This window comes from Amblyraja radiata, chromosome 1 (genome assembly GCF_010909765.2).
Source record: "Amblyraja radiata isolate CabotCenter1 chromosome 1, sAmbRad1.1.pri, whole genome shotgun sequence".
NCBI classification, from domain to species: domain Eukaryota; kingdom Metazoa; phylum Chordata; class Chondrichthyes; order Rajiformes; family Rajidae; genus Amblyraja; species Amblyraja radiata.
The window spans coordinates 34,856,245-34,872,708 of record NC_045956.1 but is presented as its reverse complement, the minus strand read 5'-3'; the positions used below and the strand labels follow the sequence as shown (position 1 = coordinate 34,872,708).

Here is a 16,464-nt window from a genome sequence, read left to right as displayed (position 1 = left end):
TATCACTTATTATTATTTATTCAAATCATTTGCTATGTCGCTCTTCCAGGGAGATGCTAAATGCATTTCGTTGTCTCTGTACTGTACACTGACAATGACAATTAAAATTGAATCTGAATCTGAATTCCTTGCATCTGCAATAACCTCAGAGTTTGTTTGTGAAATGCCCTCAGGTCCCCTGTAGAGAGAGGATATTTCTCCCATCTGTGCGTCAAGTATAATCACAGAGCTCGCTCCCTCTCGAGGGTCAATATAGTGTATCTCCCACTTCATCATCAGCTGTAGAATCAGTTTCTGCCCACTGCCTCAAAGTGCAACCAGGCTGCAAGTCATCCAAGTTAGCTTTAACCCGTGCTCTCTCTCACTATATCATTGCTCTGACGGACGTACTGGGTGAGTAGAGAGACACACACTGCTATCCCTCTGGTCTACGGACCTTGCTGTTGGGGGTAAAAATAACGTTAATGTTCAATTTACCTAATCTTTTTGTTAGAAGTTTAGCAACGTTTTGATGAGAGATAAATTAAGGGAATAAAACAATCTTACTCGACACAAAAAGCTGGAGTAACTCAGCCAAGCCGGCAGCATCTCTGGAGAGAAGGGTCGAAATGTTTTTTCAGTCTGAAGAAGGGACTCGACCAGAAACGTCACCCATTCCTTCTCTCCAGAAATGCTGCATGTCCCGCTGAGGTACTCCAGTATTTTGTGTCTATCTTCAGTGTAAACCAGCATCTGCAGTTCCTCCTGAGACAAAACAGCCTATGCCTTTCAATGATTGATGCCAGACCTTGAACAAATGCAGTTCAAATGGACTTTTGAATGCAATTTTGTAAGGATTGTTTCTTGAAACAAACTGCTCAAAAAGTTTGAAGGAAGGAATTGTAGATACTAGTTTGAACCAAAGATAGACACAAAATGATGGACTAACTCAGCTGGTCAGGCAGCATTTCTGGGGAAAAGAAATAGGTGATGTTTCGGGTCGAGATCGTTCTTCAGGCTGGGTCTTTTTATAGTGGAAAAAAAAACAGCATGACATCATTTTTACCATGTGATGATTTTTCCACACGTTGGTTGGCTCAAGAGTAACTCGGGAGAGGAACTTGGTACATCGCAGAAATGAGAAGTAAACGGCAAACTTAGACATACACGTGGGAACACTTTTAAACTCGTGAACATAAACTTGGAATCTTGTAGACAACCACAAGTTTTATTTCACTCGGGATCACTCGTGGGTGGACTCGCACCGTGAGACAGGGTCTGGAGTAGTACCAGGTGTGCAGTGAGACCCAGGTTGGTCAACATGGGCCAAGTGTTTGATTATAATCTGATTTCCATACATGAATATGGTAAGATCATTCATGTGCTGCAAGTGTTGATCATAGCCTGGGCTCTACTGTGGAATGTAATTTAGTCCAACCTTGTTCATAGCTAATTCAATTTAAAGCATAAATATTGCATTCAAGTGTCAGTTAAAAGACTCATTACAATATGCACCATATTGCACAATTTCAAGCTGAAAATTGCAAAAGCTCTGTACCAATGGGAGGGGACACACCCTCCTCCCACACCCTACCACCCCCACCCCCCCCCCCCCCCCCCCCCCCCCTCCCTCGGGCTTGGTCTCTCGCAATTTCTCACTCCCCAGCCCTGTGAATATAGAAACAAGGTCATCCTCAGCATTGGTTCTCCCATAGCAAACACCATCAAAAAATGATTAACTGTTCATCCATCTCATTGCTTTCTATGTGTGGTAAGGAACTGCAGGTGCTGGTTTAAAATGAAGATAGACACAAAAAGCTGGAGTAACTCAGCGGGTCTGACAGCATCTCTGGAGAAAAGGAATAGGTGACGTTTCGGGTCGTGACCCTTCTTTTGTTTTTTGGTGTTTTTCAATACGTTATTTGTTTGCTTGCACTAAATAACCAATTTAATTCTTATAAAGTCATAGGTCTTTGTATTTATCGCAAAAGTGTAACCTTTTCGTGTAGTGGAAAAAACAGCTTGTTAATCATGGCATTGATCTCATATGGAAACCACCACGTCTAATCATGGAATGCATCTCACATTAAAAAACCTCGATTTATTAGATAAATAAAACACACAGACATTGAACTGCATTGAAATGCAAAATGTGTCAGGAAACGTAGCAAAGGGTGATGGCCAGGTGCATGCCTGGTTCCAGTGCCTTCCTCTTGAAGGTGTCCGTTTTCTGCAGAAGAGGACCGACTCGTGTCTTTAGCTCCCGAAACAGGTCAGGGGGAATCCTGGTGAAGTTTCTCAAGGCAGCCTCATCTTTCCGCTACTGATCCGTCATCATGATCTCATAATGGCCCATAGTGGGTCTCATCCGGAACAAGGACCTCGTCCACACAGACCTGTGTGTATTCAAGCAATAGAAGGGAAACTGCACAATACAATGCAAGGGAAACTACGCAAAGGAGGAGCCTGGGGAGGAAAGATCCTGTGGAGGGAAATGGGGGAACAGGGGGAAAACATTTACAATAAAATTAACTGAAGTGTGTGATGTGATAGATGAGCTATATCAAACACTGTTCACTACAACACTGATTACACCAAAGATGATAGAGCGGATTACACGAAAGATCCTATAGCGGAGGATCTTTGGATTACACAGCGGGAGGCATAACGGAAGTCGCGTTTTGCATTAACAAATGGCGGCCGCGACGTTCCGTTACGTACTACACCTCAGTGCGTTGGTTTACGTCGAAGTGGAGCATCTTGCTCCGCTCTATGATCTTTGCTCCGTCTCCCAGCAACAGCCAAAGATCATAGAGGAGCCTTGGCAACAGCAGCCGGAATCGGATACGGAAGTAGATGCGGCCCCGTTGCTATAGGATCTTTGGTTGCTAGGGAGGGCGGGGCGACGGCGCAGGCGCGACCCCGCTCCCTCCCCCTCCATCAGTGCCCTCAGCGCTCGGCCCCGCTCCCTCCCTCCCTCCTTCTCTCCAAAGATCTTAGAGCAGAGTTGTGTGTGTTATATGATTATATACAATTATATCACATTCATGTATGTGTGTTTATAAACATTTTATTCTTTAACAAGAATTAACAGAATTATGAACTAACAGAATTATGAATCTAACCCTATATCACACACAAACACTTCCCCCGCAATGTCAATCACCCTGCGAGTCGGGTCGGTTCTGGTTACTACAAAATCAACTCAAACACTGCTTGTGAGCCATTTAAAAAGAAATGATTTAAAAAACATTAAAAAAGACAATTACCAGAGTCAAATTTTATTCTTGACAAGAAGTATGAACTGACAGATTACACTGCGAGTCGGGTCGGGTCAGGTAGGCTCCGGTTACTAAAATGGGCGGGGAAACATGCCCAGGATCCCCTCCGTAGCTACTACACGTCAGCCCATTGTATTCCGCAGGAGTGGCCTATCTTGCTCTGCTCTAAGATCTTTGCTTCTCTCCGCCGCCGCCGCCGCCGCTCCCTCCACCAGCCCCCTCATCCCCGCTCCCTCCACCAGCCCCCTCATCCCCGCTTCCTCCACCAGCCCCCTCATCCCCGCTCCCTCCACCAGCCCCCTCATCCCCGCTCCCTCCACCAGCCCCCTCATCCCCGCTGCCTCAGCGCTCGGCCCCGCCATCTCCCTCATCCCCGCTGCCATGTCGCTGCAGTTCGAGCTGTGCCCGGGCCGCTCGGTGGGCGGGCAGCACCCCTGCTTCATCATCGCCGAGATCGGGCAGAACCACCAGGGCGACCTGGACATCGCCAAGCGCATGATCCGCATGGCCAAGGTAGGCAGCGGGGGGAGGGGTGAGAGGGGAGGCAGAGAGAGGGAAGGGATGGGGGGGAGGAGAGAGAGGAGGGAGGGGTGTGTGAGGTCCGGGGAAGGCACGTGGGACGCTGAGGTTGGGGGACGTGTGCACTGGATCCTGCCCCCACCCCTCTACCCATTCCCTTAACGTACATAACATCTCCATGAATTTCCCTTAACCATATAACAATTACAGCACGGAAACAGGCCATCTCGGCCCTACAAGTCCGTGCCGAACAACTTGTTTCCCTTAGTCCCACCTGCCTGCACTCATACCATAACCCTCCATTCCCTTCTCATCCATATGCCTATCCAATTTATTTTTAAATGATACCAACGAACCTGCCGCCACCACTTCCACTGGAAGCTCATTCCACACCGCTACCACTCTCTGAGTAAAGAAGTTCCCCCTCATGTTACCCCTAAACTTCTGTCCCTTAATTCTGAAGTCATGTCCTCTTGTTTGAATCTTCCCTATTCTCAAAGGGAAAAGCTTGATCACATCAACTCTGTCTATCCCTCTCATCATTTTAAAGACCTCTATCAAGTTCCCCCTTAACCTTCTGCGCTCCAGAGAATAAAGACCTAACTTATTCAACCTATCTCTGTAACTTAGTTGTTGAAACCCAGGCAACATTCTAGTAAATCTCCTCTGTACTCTCTCTATTTTGTTGACATCCTTCCTATAATTGGGCGACCAAAATTGTACACCATGCTCCAGATTTGGTCTCACCAATGCCTTGTACAATTTTAACATTACATCCCAGCTTCTATACTCAATGCTCTGATTTATAAAGGCTAGCATACCAAAAGCTTTCTTTACCACCCTATCTATATGAGATTCCACCTTCAAGGAACTATGCACGGTTATTCCCAGATCCCTCTGTTCAACTGTATTCTTCAATTCCCTACCATTTATCATGTACGTCCTATTTTGATTTGTCCTGCCAAGGTGTAACACCTCACATTTATCAGCATTAAACTCCATCTGCCATCTTTCAGCCCATTTTTCCAAATGGCCTAAATCACTCTGTAGACTTTGGAAATCCTCTTCATTATCCACAACACCCCCTATCTTGGTATCTGCATACTTACTAATCCAATTTACCACCCCTTCATCCAGATCATTGATGTACATGACAAACAACAAAGGACCCAACACAGATCCCTGAGGCACCCCACTAGTCACCTGCCTCCAACCCGACAAACAGCCATCCACCATTACCCTCTGGCTTCTCCCATTCAGCCACTGCTGAATCCATCTTGCTATTCCTGCATTTATACCCAACAGTTTAACCTTCTTAACCAGCCTTCCATGAGGAACCTTGTCAAAGGCCTTACTAAAGTCCATATAGACAACATCCACTGCTTTACCCTCGTCAATTTCCCTAGTAACCTCTTCAAAAAATTCAAGAAGATTAGTCAAACATGACCTTCCAGGCACAAATCCATGTTGACTGTTCCTAATCAGACCCTGTTTATCCAGATGCTTATATATATTATCTCTAAGTATCTTTTCCATTAATTTGCCCACCACTGAAGTCAAACTAACAGGTCTATAATTGCTAGGTTTACTCTTAGAACCCTTTTTAAACAATGGAACAACATGCGCAGTACGCCAATCCTCGGGGACTATTCCCGTTTCTAATGACATTTGAAATATTTCTGTCATAGCCCCGGCTATTTCTACACTAACTTCCCTCAATGTCCTAGGGAATATCCTGTCAGGACCTGGAGACTTATCCACTTTTATATTTTTCAAAAGTGTCAGTACTTCTTTTACTTTGAAACTCATAGTATCCATAACTACTCTACTCGTTTCCCTTACCTCACATAATTCAATATCCTTCTCCTTGGTGAATACCGAAGAAAAGAAATTGTTCAATATCTCCCCATCTCTTTTGGCTCTGCAGATAGCTGCCCACTCTGTTTCTCCAATGGACCAATTTTATCCCTCGTTATCCTTTTGCTATTAATATAGCTGTAGAAACCCTTTGGATTTACTTTCACCTTACTTGCCAAAGCAACCTCATATCTTCTTTTAGCTTTTCTAATTTCTTTCTTAAGATTCTTTTTACATTCCTTATACTCCACAAGCACCTCATTTACTTCATGCTGCCTATAATTATTGTAGATCTCCCTCTTTTTCCGAACAAGATGTCCAATTTCCCTTGAAAACCAGGGCTCTTTCCAATTTTTACTGTTTCCTTTCAACCGAACAGGAACATAAAGATTCTGTACTCTTAAAATTTCCCCTTTAAATGTCCACCATTTCTCTTCTACATCTTTCCCATAAAACAAAATGTCCCAGTCCACTCCTTTTAAATCATCTCGCATCTCATCAAAGTTAGCCTTTCTCCAATCAAAAATCTCAACCCTAGGTCCAGTTCTGACCTTCTCCATAATTATATTGAAACTAATGGTATTGTGATCACTGGACCCGAAGTGCTCCCCAACGCATACCTCCGCCACCTGTCCCGTCTCATTTCCTAACAGGAGGTCCAGCACTGCCCCTCCTCTAGTAGGTACCTCTATGTATTGCTGCAAAAAACTATCCTGCACACATTTTACAAACTCCAAACCATCCAGCCCATTTACAGAATGTGTTTCCCAGTCTATGTGTGGAAAGTTGAAATCTCCCACAATCACTACCTTGTGCTTACTACTAATATCTGCTATCTCCTTACATATTTGCTCTTCCAATTCTCGTTCCCCATTTGGCGGTCTATAATACACCCCTATAAGTGTTGCTACACCTTTCCCACTTCTCAGTTCCACCCAAATAGCCTCCCTAGATGAGCCCTCCAATCTATCCTGCCAAAGCACTGCTGTAATATCTTCCCTGACTAGCAATGCAACACCTCCACCTCTTGCCCCTCCAATTCTATCACACCTGAAGCAACGAAATCCTGGAATATTTAGTTTCCAATCACAGCCCTCCTGCAACCATGTTTCACTGATCGCCACAACATCATACTTCCAGGTGTCTATCCAGACTCTAAGCTCATCCACCTTTCTTACAATGCTCCTAGCATTAAAATTTGCACATTTAAGAAACCCCCCGTCTCTTCTTCTCTGTTTATTTCCTTTTTTTTCTTTCTCCTCTTGTGTCCGAGTGCTTCCCTTTTCTGCTTCCTGCCTCCCATTCTGTCTACTAGCTTTCTCTATTTGAGTCCCTCGCCCCAACCATTCTAGTTTAAAGTCTCCCCAGTGACCTTTGCAAATTTCCCCGCCAGGATATTGGTCCCCCTCGGGTTCAAGTGCAACCCATCCTTTCTGTACAGGCCCCACCTTCCCCAAAAGAAGTCCCAATGATCCAGAAACTTGAATCCCTGCCCTCTGCACCAGTCTTTCAGCCACGCATTTATCCTCCACCTCGCTCCATTCCTACTCTCACTGTCGCGTGGTACAGGCAGTAATCCTGAGATTGTTACCTTTTTGGTCCTTTTCCTTAACTCTCCTCCCAACTCCCTAAATCCTCCCTTCAGGACCTCTTCACTTTTTTTACCTATGTCATTTGTACCAATATGTACCACGACCTCAGGCTCCTCTCCCTCTGATTTCAGGATATCTTGGATGCGTTGAGACACGTCTAAGACCTTGGCACCAGGGAGGCAGACCACCATCCTGGTCTCCCGACTGCGTCCACAGAAACGCCTATCCGACCCCCTAACAATAGAGTCCCCAATTACAATTGCCCTCTTCTTTTTTCCCCTACCTTTCGGAGCAATAGGGCTGGTCTCTGTGCTGGAGGCCCGTCCGCTGTTGCTACCCCCGGGTAGGCTGTCACCCCCATCCGTACTCAAACAGGAGTACTTATTTGCAAGGTGTACCGACATTGGAGTACTCACTCGTTCCTGCCTCTGCCCCTTGCCCTTCCTTAGCGTGACCCACATGTCTCTCTCCCGTGGTTTTGGAACTACCAGAACTTCCAGAACTATCTCCTGCCCCCTTTTTGTTCTCATGATTTCCACAACTATGTTCCCAAGTTCCTGAAATCCCTCCTTGATCACTGCTGCACATATCTGTCCCATGCCTCCTTTTTCCTGATCAGAGCTGTAATTTCTCTCATCATCCAAGCTTCCTTACTCCCATTAGATGAGGTTAGAGGAGGTGCATGTGAACCTCGTCTCACCTGGAAGGACTGCCGGGGTCCCTAGATGGAGGTGACAGAGGTGGTGTAGGGACGGGGATAGCAGTTGCAGGGGTGGTGGGTACAGGGACAGGCATTGCATCTCCTGCGGCTGCAATCACTGATTCCAGTTTGGTCACATTCAGAACTACTGCAAAGGCAGGTATTAGCGGGTGTGTCCATTCACCCTTCCCCTCACACACCTTCCTGGTGACTGAGCCACCTACATGGCCCACCCAGTGTTGCTGTTCAAGAACCCCGGGGTCCACACCAGCACAGCAGGGTAATTGATTTTCAGCACAGTAAAAGTGGAGGCAGCTGGGGCCACACTTTTTTTAGTTAAATGATACAGCATAGAAACAGACCCTTCGGCCCACAGAGACCTCGCCGACGATCGATCACCTGTTCACACTAGTTCTATGTTATCCCACTTTCTCATCCACTCCTTACACACGAGGGGGCAATTTACAGAGGCTAATTAACCATGCATTAGTGTTAGATAAAGACAAACTTGACAAAAAGTCTTTGGGATGTGAGAGGAAACCAGAACACCGGGAGAAATCCCATGCGGTCACGGGGAGAATGTACAGACTCGGTACAAACAGCACCAGAGGTGAGGATGGAACCCGTGTCACATGGAACCCGTGTCACTGGCGCTGTGAGGCAGCAGCTCTACCCACTGTGCTGCTCTCGGTCGAGCTTCCTACTGCCTTCCCTGTGACTCTCCAGCCCACTCCCTCTGACCGTCCTGTGCTGTCACAACACCCCTTGAGGAGCAACAACTGCTTCCATCTGGGCGCTGCAGGCTGCTGACCTCCAGATTAAACCTAACAACTGCAGTTAATTTGCACTTTGCCTGTTGCACAGCCCTGCTGTTAACACAGCACAACACAGACATTGCTGCCACTTTAAGTCATTTCATCGTACTATTCGAGAGATTCCCTTAGTTCAATCCATCTCCATTATTCTCTCCTGAAACCACCCTGTTTTTTTTTTTCCCTGTGCTGTCTGTGTGGAGTTTGCACATTTGCCCTGTGACCGTGTGGGTTTTCTCCGGGTGCACAAGTTTCCTCCCACAACCCAAAAATATGTGTGTAGGGAGTGGATGAACAAAGTGGGATAACATAGAACTAGTGTGAATAGATGGTCAGAGGTTGGCATGGACACGGTGGACCGAAGGGCCTGTTCCATGCTATATTTCTAAATTAATCTAAAACCGTTCTCGTTAAGAGACCTGGATCTGAAGTATTATCTTTCCACAGATGTTTAATTAGTTTTAGTTTAGGTGCTGCCTGTATGGTCCATTATCCTGACTTCCTGCCACTGCAATAATTGTGGCCTCATCAAACATTGTGTGCCTCGCTGTTGGAGGTGTGCATTTTATTGAATTTCCCTTCACAATTGGTTCTGTCCTGCTCTGAGGCCGCGAACGTTAAGTCGTATATGGATGTGTCTGATGTAAGAAATCTGGTCAATATGGGATAACACGGAGCTAGTGTGAGCGGGTGATTGATGGTCGGCTGGACTTGCTGGGCCGAAGGGTCTGTTCCATGCTGTATCTTTCAATCAATCACTGGGACTATTTTGAAGAACAGGCAGTTGTCGGTAATTGTGCCAGTGTTACTCCCTGGCTGATGAAATGATGCTTCACCGTTACGACAGTCGTACTGGGGGGCTTTGGAATGTCCTGAATGTTGTGTAATCCCACATGATGCAGGTCTGGGAGGTTAGTTGTCTGACCAGTCTTGCTGTTGGCTCTAGGAATGCGGGGCCGACTGTGCCAAGTTCCAGAAGAGTGAGCTGGAGCACAAGTTCAACAAGGCAGCTCTGCAGAAGCCGTACACATCGCAGCACTCGTGGGGAGCCACATACGGAGACCACAAACGCTTCCTGGAGTTTAGTCACCAACAGTACCGTGAGCTGGCAAAGTTTGCAGAGGAAGTTGGCATCTTCTTCACAGCATCTGGCATGGATGAGGTGGGTTTATTTGTAGGTTACTGCTCACCACTTTGTGACTGATTTATGACGACATTAAAGGTGCAGATGCTGTAAAACCAACATCAAAATAGAAGGGCAGCACAGTGGTGCAGCTGGTAGAGCCGCTGCCTCACAGTGTCGGAGATCCTGGTTCCATCCTGACCTCAGGTGCTGTCTATACAAAGTTTATAAGTTCCCCCTGTGACCTGCGTGGATTTCCTCTGGGTTTCCTACTACATCCCAAGGACGGCGAGTTTATAGGTTAATTGGCCCAAGTGTGTAGGGAGTGGATGAGAAAGTGGGTTAACATAGATGGTCGGCATTAACGGTGGGCCAAAGGACTTGTTTCCATGCTGTATCTTTCAATCAATCAAATACTGGTGGGTGTATATTAGTAGTTCGGGTAGGTACAATATCAAAATTTCGCAGATTTGGACAGGTACATGGATACAAAAGGTTCAGAGGGCCAAGCATGGACAAATGGTGGGCATCTTTGTTGGTGTGGTATAGTTGAGCCGAATGGCCTGATTCTGTGATATGTGATTAATTGACTATTTGGTAGGTCAGTCAACTCTCTGGGTGAAAAGGGTTTTCCTCATCTCAGTCCTAAATGGCCTACCCATTCTTCTTAAATTGTGACCCCTGGTTCTAGGCTCCCCCAACATCGCGACAAATTTTCCTGCATCCAGCCTGTCTAATCTTTAAAGAATTTTATATGTTTCTATAAGATCCCCCCTCATCCATCTAAATTCCAGTAACCACTCGACCCATTCTTTCATCATATGTCCATCCCGCCATGCCAGGAATTAACCTGGTGAACCTATGCTGTACTCCCTCAACAGCAAGAATGTCCTTCCTCAAATTAGGAGACCAAAATTGCACACTATACTCCAGGTGCAGTCTCACCAAGGCCCTACAACTGCAGTATGACCTTCTTGCTCCTAAACTCAAATCCTCTCGCAATGCAGGCCAACGTACAACCCCACACAATCTGAAGAAGGGTCTCGACCCGAACCTTCTCTCCAGAGATGCTGCCTGTCCTGCTGAGTTACGCCACCATTGTGTGTCTACCTTCGATTTAAACCAACATGTGCAGTTCTTTCCTCCACACGGACTATCTTTGATTTAATCCCCACCTTTCCAAGTGTAGATTAAGCCTACCCCTCTAGTTCCTCCGGCCTTATTACAGACGATGCACTCCGAGTCCTGCGATCACCAGGCTTATTTATCCCTGCTGCCGTTCCTGACATTTGCTGCCTTCCTTGTCCCCATCCCCTGGCTACACACGTTGCCTTCCTGGGCTCTAGTGGCTCCCACTCTTTCCCTGGCTACTCTTGCTGGTAATGTACCTAAAGCTTTGGGATTTCTCTTGCTCCTGCCCACTGGAACGTTTCATGCCACCCTAGGTTGTTGTATACCTCCTGCAATTGCTTGCAAAGAAGAGCCCCCTGTTTGTGGAGAGGACACCTTTAATGGCTGTGCTGTCTGTGCAGCCAGGACTGGACGCTGCAGTCAAATTCACTCAGTACCTGCTGGGTCCTGCACTGCTTCGCTACATTGAAACCCTGTCCGAGAGACTATGTATGTTCAGAGATACAGCATGAAACAGACCCATTGGCCCACTGATTCCACACCGATCACCCACTAGTTCTATGTTATGCCACTTTCTCATCCACTCCCTACACACTAGGGGAAATTTACAGAGGGCCAATTAACCTTTGGGGTGTGGGAGGAATCCGGAGCACCCGGAGAAAACACATGCGGTCACAGGGAGAACGTGCAAACTGCACACAGACATCAATTGAGGTCAGGATCGAACCCGGATTTCTGGTGCTGTGTGGTAGCGGCTCTACCCGCTGCACCACTGTGCCGCCCCTCAAGTGTGCTTTCAGTTACCGTGATGACTGCAGTCTGAAAGTATAAATCCACACGCAGGTGAGTGGCTACACTACCTGGTATTGGTGTTGCTCAGGGGCCTGATTTCTACAGGCTCCGGGTCTTTGCCGAGATACAGTGGCCAGTGTCTCTTTTGGGAATGAGCTTGGACCAGGTGGGAATGGGCAGACACCAAAGGTGCAGGGTCTTGACTCCGAGACGTGACCAGGTAGATGTTGAATGGACGACTGCCCTCGAGATAGAGTGGCTGACAGCTCCCTGTCCTTGTCCCGAAGAGTTCAGTGTTAACGATTACTGTCTTCTGCAAGGTGCTGACAGAAATGAGTCGAGGCCGGGCCTGTGGGAGTAAGCAAGCAATGAGCAGGAGGGAAGGGAAGGTGCCCTGGAATGCAGAGACGGGGTAGTTCTGGGTGATCGCAGGCAAAGCCAGTAATATTCTTTTGTCTTTCAGATGGCGGTAGAATTTCTCCACGAACTTAATGTGCCTTTCTTCAAAGTTGGTTCTGGAGACACCAATAACTTTCCATATCTGGAGAAAGCTGCCAAGAAAGGTGAGTGCGGTTTCAAATTCCCTGCCCTTCTCCGGGGGACTGTTCTGCTGATGCTATCTTTGCCCTGTTCCCACTGACAGGGTTTTACCTGTGTGTGTGTGTATACCCACTGTCACTGTGTGTGTGTGTGTCTGTACCCGTACCCACTGTCACTGTGTGTGTGTGTCTGTACCCACTGTCACTGTGTGTGTGCGTACCCACTGTCACTGTGTGTGTGTGTGTGTGTGTGTGTCTGTACCCGTACCCACTGTCACTGTGTGTGTGTGTACCCACTGTCACTGTGTGTGTGTGTGTGTGTGTGTCTGTACCCACTGTCACTGTGTGTGTGTGTGTGTGTGTCTGTATCTACTGTCACTGTGTGTGACTGTACCCACTGTCACTGTGTGTGTGTCTGTAGCCACTGTCACTGTGTGTGTGTGTGCGTGTGTGTGACTACCCACTGTCACTGTGTGTGACTACCCACTGACACTGTGTGTGTGTGACTGTACCCACTGTCACTGTGTGTGTGTGTACACCCACTGTCACTGTGTGTGTGTGTGTGTACCCACTGTCACTGTGTGTGTGTGTGTGTGTGTACACCCACTGTCACTGTGTGTGTGTCTGTACCCACTGTCACTGTGTGTGTGTGCACCCACTGTCACTGTGTGTGTGTGTGTGTGTGTGTCTGTACCCGTACCCACTGTCACTGTGTGTGTGTGTGTGTCTGTACCCACTGTCACTGTGTGTGTGCGTACCCACTGTCACTGTGTGTGTGTGTGTCTGTACCCGTACCCACTGTCACTGTGTGTGTGTGTGTCTGTACCCACTGTCACTGTGTGTGTGCGTACCCACTGTCACTGTGTGTGTGTGTGTCTGTACCCGTACCCACTGTCACTGTGTGTGTGCGTACCCACTGTCACTGTGTGTGTGTGTGTGTGTCTGTACCCACTGTCACTGTGTGTGTGTGTGTGTGTCTGTATCTACTGTCACTGTGTGTGACTGTACCCACTGTCACTGTGTGTGTGTCTGTAGCCACTGTCACTGTGTGTGTGTGTGCGTGTGTGTGACTACCCACTGTCACTGTGTGTGACTACCCACTGACACTGTGTGTGTGTGACTGTACCCACTGTCACTGTGTGTGTGTGTGTGTGTGTGTGTGTCTGTAGCCACTGTTACTGTGTGTGTGTGTGTCTGTACCCACTGTCACTGTGTGTGACTGTACCCACTGTCACTGTGTGTGTGTCTGTAGCCACTGTCACTGTGTGTGTGTGTGCGTGTGTGTGACTACCCACTGACACTGTGTGTGTGTGACTGTACCCACTGACGCTTCTATCCTCCTGCTGTCACTGTTCCCACTGACTTTGGTGTCTTTGTGTCCCCAGGGCGGCCGATGGTAATTTCTAGTGGCATGCAGAGCATGGAGACAATGAGGAAAGTGTACCACACGGTGAAGCCCATCAACCCCAACTTCTGCTTGCTGCAGTGTACTAGTGCCTACCCCTTGGAGCCTGAAGATGTCCACCTGCGAGTCCTCACCGTCAGTACAATGCCCACGGCACCTCACGTTAGAGCAACGTAGACAAGCTAGGCTTCCTCTCCTGCCTCCGGCCGCTCTTCCTCCTGCCACCACACACTGATCCCACAATGCACAACTACACTCACTTCGTCACTTGGGGAGAAGGCAGGAACGCAGTACTGATTTTGGATGATCAGCCATGATCAATTTGAATGGCGGTGCCGGCTCGAAGGGCCGAATGGCCTGCTCCTGCACCTATTTGCTATGTTTCAATGTTTGTCCCTCATTCATCCGAAATTTCCCAACATATTACCCTTCTTCCTCCTGTCCACCAGCTCCAGTCAGACAGTGACCTTGGAACACCACCACCTCGTGGTTCACCCCTGTCCTCTGGTCAGTTGTCCCGCTGCACAGGAAACGTCATCTCAGTGTCTCCACTGACATCCAGGCTCTCCTCTTCATTCCTCAGCTCCTCTGTTTTTAAAGCACCACGATGCAACCTGAAGTTGCGTGTTTATGGGGCAGGGAGAGGGTTCCCTGACAAATGTGATTTAGATAGGATAGACAGTCTGAACCTTTTATTCCAGCGTGCAAATTTCAGACTAGATGGCACAGCTTTCAGGTCAGAAGTGGAAAGTTTAAAGGAGTCGTGCAGGGCAAATGTTTTACACAGTGGAATGCAGTGCCGGGGGTGGTGGTGGAGGCATATATCATAGTGGTGTTTAAGAGCTTATGGATATGCAGGCGTTGGAGGGATATGGATTACGTGCAGGCAGACGAGGTAAGTGTAACTTGGTGCCATGTTCTGATGTTGTCATAAGGTCATCAGTGATAGGAGCAGAATTAGGCCATTTGGCCCATCATCATTGGCTGATCTATCTCTCTTAACCCCATTCTCCTGCCTTCTCCCCATAATCTCTGACACCTGTACTAATCAAGGTTTTAGGCTAATCGAGTTTCCTGTGCTGTACTGTTCTATGCTCTATGCTTTGGCCCCCATCAGGAATATCAGAAGGAGTTCCCGGACATTCCCATTGGATACTCTGGGCATGAGACTGGAATAGCGATCAGCATTGCAGCGGTGGCCCTCGGAGCCAAGGTGCTGGAGCGTCACGTGACCCTGGACAAGAGCTGGAAGGGCAGTGACCACCAGGCGTCTCTGGAGCCGGCCGAGCTGAGAGAGCTGGTCCACTGCATCCGCACTGTGGAGAGGGCCATGGGCTCTCCCCTCAAACAAATGCTGCCCTGCGAGGTGGCCTGTCACAACAAGGTACGTACCGCCCAGCAACCAGCCTCCCCTACCACCTCTCGCAGTGTTACAGCAACCTCCCCCTCCTTTCCCAGCTCTCACAGTGTTCCAGCAACTTTCCCCTCCAGCTCTCACTGTTCCAGCAACCTTCCCCTCCCAGCTATAGCAGTGTTGCTGCATCATCAGTCCAACATCCCTAAAGTCCTTGTGTGCAGCCCTCACACCTGGCTGATGTCTAATCTGCTCTGAGGAAGAATTTATAGATTCATATAATCATACAGCACGGAAACAGGCCCTTCAGCCCATTCATCCATGCTGACCGGGATGCTCCATCTAAGCTAGTTCCATTTGCTTGCGTTTGGCCCATATCTCTCTAAACCTATCCAATCCATGCACCTGGAGAACAACTGCCTTTTAAATGTTGTTATAGTCCCTGCTTCAAATACCTCCTCTGGCAGCTCGTTCCATACATACGATGTGGAGAAAGTTGCCCCACAGGTTCCTATTAAAACTTTCCCTACTTGCCCTAAACCTATGCCCGCTCGTCTTGATTGTCCAACTATGGGGGGGGAGGGGGGAACGTATTCCAACTGAATCTCACCAATCCATGTTCTCCAGGGATGCTGCCTGACCCGCTGAGTTACTCCAGCACTCTGTGTCCATGTTCTCCAGGGATGCTGCCTGACCCGCTGAGTTACTCCAGCACTCTGTGTCCATGTTCTCCAGAGATGCTGCTTGACCCGCTGAGTTACTCCAGCACTCTGTGTCCATGTTCTCCAGAGATGCTGCTTGACCCGCTGAGTTACTCCAGCACTCGGTGTCCATCTAGTACAAGACTCTGTTCATGCACTCTACCCCAATCATGATTTTGTACACCTCTATAAGATCGATCCTCATCCTCCTGCGCTCCGAGGATAAAGTTCGAGGCTACCCCACCTCTCCCTGTAACTCAGGCCCTATAGGTTGTTGCCGTTCTTGCTGTGACCTGTGAAGGTGGGTCAGAGGCACCGTGTCAGCCCTGAGTTACCTCCTTGTTCTCTTGCAGCTGGGCAAGTCTATTGTTGCCAAGGTGCCCATTGCAGCAGGAACGATGCTGACACTGGACATGATGACCGTGAAGGTGGCAGTGCCCAATGGTGTGGACCCCAGCCACATCTTCAACCTGGTGGGCAAGCGGGTGAAGGCAAACGTTGGTGCTGATGCAACGATCACGGACGACGTGGTGGGAGAGCACAGCTCTTGAGGTGCACACGGAGTGTGTAAACCAAGTGAGCTCGCTCTCCATCCCGCCGCATCTGTCTTTAAATTAAATCAATCATTTCACACATTATTGAATGAATCAATGAAATTAAAACCAAATGCTGCTTCAAA

The 16,464-nt window shown here is 48.1% G+C and overlaps 1 protein-coding gene across 1 annotated transcript; it reads left to right on the top strand.

Annotated features, from left to right (window-relative positions):
* The first annotated feature begins 3,353 nt into the window (after window positions 1-3,353).
* nans (N-acetylneuraminate synthase) lies at window positions 3,354-16,464 on the top strand. Its single transcript, XM_033020438.1, has 7 exons — window positions 3,354-3,453; window positions 3,568-3,773; window positions 9,687-9,902; window positions 12,250-12,349; window positions 13,711-13,865; window positions 14,848-15,114; window positions 16,139-16,464. Exons 2-7 carry the CDS (start codon window positions 3,642-3,644, stop codon window positions 16,334-16,336), a joined length of 1,068 nt encoding a protein of 355 aa, XP_032876329.1. The 5' UTR covers window positions 3,354-3,453; window positions 3,568-3,641; the 3' UTR covers window positions 16,337-16,464.